The sequence below is a fragment of the Caenorhabditis briggsae genome (genome assembly GCF_000004555.2).
Source record: "Caenorhabditis briggsae AF16 supercontig from assembly CB4, cb25.NA_041, whole genome shotgun sequence".
Taxonomy (NCBI): Eukaryota; Metazoa; Nematoda; class Chromadorea; order Rhabditida; family Rhabditidae; genus Caenorhabditis; species Caenorhabditis briggsae.
In genome coordinates, this window is record NW_025543218.1 from 1 (window position 1) to 2,308 (window position 2,308).

The 2,308-nt window shown below is 32.2% G+C and overlaps 2 protein-coding genes across 2 annotated transcripts in view; both read left to right on the forward strand.

Moving 5' to 3' along the window:
* Positions 1-1,047: 1,047 nt before the first annotated feature.
* Positions 1,048-1,529, forward strand: CBG23782 (the record flags this gene model as incomplete). Its single annotated transcript, XM_002647862.2, has 3 exons — positions 1,048-1,132; positions 1,183-1,355; positions 1,425-1,529. 3 exons carry the CDS (start codon positions 1,048-1,050, stop codon positions 1,527-1,529), a joined length of 363 nt encoding a protein of 120 aa, XP_002647908.2.
* A 321-nt stretch (positions 1,530-1,850) lies between these two features.
* Positions 1,851-2,308, forward strand: part of CBG23783 — a gene marked incomplete at both ends in the record, with an annotated part of 4,174 nt that continues 3,716 nt past the window's right edge. The window contains 2 exons of the mRNA XM_045240872.1: positions 1,851-1,927; positions 2,188-2,308. The exon at positions 2,188-2,308 is cut by the window's right edge and continues 102 nt beyond it. Coding sequence (XP_045091161.1) covers positions 1,851-1,927; positions 2,188-2,308 — 198 coding nt within the window. The remainder of the gene's footprint in view (positions 1,928-2,187) is intronic.

Consider the following 2,308-nt stretch of genomic DNA (forward strand, 5'->3'; position numbering starts at 1 on the left):
TTCAGAAATTCAGAAATTCAGATATTCTAAAACTCTGAAAACCTGAAAATCTGAAACTCGACAACTCCGAATTTCTGAAATTCCAAAAAAATCCGAAATTCAGAAATTCGAAAACTTTGAAATTCAGAAATTCAGAAATTCAGAAATTCAGAAATTCAGAAATTCAGAATTTTTTTATTTCAGAAATTCAGAAATTGGGGGGTTCAAAAATTCAGAAATTCAGAAATTCAGAAATTCAGAAATTCTGGTATTCTGAAATCTTGAAATTCAGAAATTCTGAAACTCTGAAAACCTGAAAATCTGAAACTCGACAACTCCGAATTTCTGAAGTTCCAAAGCAATCCGAACTTCAGAAATTCGAGCGCTTTGAAATTCAGAAATTCAGAAATTCAGAAATTCAGAAATTCAGAAATTCAGAAATTCAGAAATTCAAAAATTCAGAAATTCATAAATTCAGAAATTCAGAAATTCAGAAATTCAGAAATTCAGAAATTCAGAAATTCAAAAATTCAGAAATTCATAAATTCAGAAATTCATAAATTCAGAAATTCAGAAATTCAGAAATTCAGAAATTCAAAAATTCAGAAATTCAAAAATTCATAAATTCAAAAATTCAGAAATTCATAAATTCAGAAATTCAGAAATTCAGAAATTCAGAAATTCAGAAATTCAGAAATTCAGAAATTCAAAAATTCAGAAATTCAGAAATTCAAAAATTCAGAAATTCATAAATTCAGAAATTCAGAAATTCAGAAATTCAAAAATTCAGAAATTCATAAATTCAGAAATTCAGAAATTCAGAAATTCAGAAATTCAGAAATTCAGAAATTCAAAAATTCAAAAATTCAGAAATTCAGAAATTCAGAAATTCAGAAATTCAGAAATTCAGAAATTCAGAATCAAAAATTTCTAAATTGCTTCAAAATGGTCCAAAACCCTGATTTTTGGATTAAAAAACTTCAAATTTTTTGAAAACTTCAACCTTCAGACATCCGTCGTGTCCGAATCGCTCTTTCTCGTCATATCAAGTTCGAGCAAGACGAGGAAATGGTCCTAATGGCTTCTCGAATTTTAAGCCGATCTCATGGATGGACTTTGGACAATTGCCACGATTATTTGCCCATTTTAATTGGTTATTAATTATGGGTAGTTAGGCCGTTAATTACCCTAATTATTTTTCAGACAATTTGATAAGTCTGGACTACCGTAACCGACTAATTTCTCTGGAGGGCCTCGCCGCGATTTCCGATAATTTATTGGAAAAATTGATTAAATTCTCAAATTTCAACGCTCATCGAATTGGAGTCGATATTGCGGCAGAAGAGAGAACTGAAAAGGCAAAAAATTGTATTACGGTAGGTACAGTAACCCGGAAATTTGAAAAATTCAGAAAAATCGATAAAAAATTGATTTTTTGATTTCAGATGCTCCGTTCTGTCGTTAAAAAACGTGATTGGTATTATCGACAACTTGATGAGGAATCAGTTGATAGATTGGACGCCACAATGGAGAGATTGAAGAGAATTTGAATGGAAAAATCGAAAAACCCCCTTTTTGTCTTTTTTACCGATTTTGTGTGATGAATTGTCTTTCAAATAAATTATTTATTTTTTCTTTTCTTTTCTTTTTATTTTTTTCAGCTAAGTTAGGCCGTTTCCAGCGATTTCAGCTCTGAAAAACTCCAAAATTTAATTCTCTATTCAAATTCCTTGTGCTTCCCGCCACTTTCTCCCGGTACGACACTCCGCCATCCCGCCTGTGCGCGCGCTGTTTAGCGTAAATTCACACCTATTTATTTTCGCAAACCGAGTTTTTTCATTGATTTTCGGCTATTTTTATAGGTTTTCAGCATGGGAAAACACGAAAAAGGAAGTTCCAAAGACCTGGCAAATCGCACTAAATCAAAAGGATTGCAAAAATTGAAATGGTGAGGGAAAATTTCGAAATATCACAAAAATGCCGAAAAAGATAGTTTTCGGGGTGAAAAAGGTGGTTTTAAAGGTTTCCAAAGTTGATAAAAACGATTTTTTGGTTCAGAACACCTAGAAATTGCGGAAAAATCGCCGAAAAACCACCAAATTCGATGTTTTCTCTAAAAAAAATCGTCCAAAAAAGCCAATTTTTAGCCTAAAAAGCTGATTTTTGGTTTAAAAAGTCCCAAATTTTCTGAATGTTTTGATTTTTCAGGTTCTGTCAAATGTGTCAAAAGCAGTGTCGCGATGCGAACGGTTTCAAATGCCATCTGACTTCAGAAGCCCATCAACGTCAGCTATTGCTCTTTGCCGAGAACTCAAACAGCTATTTACGG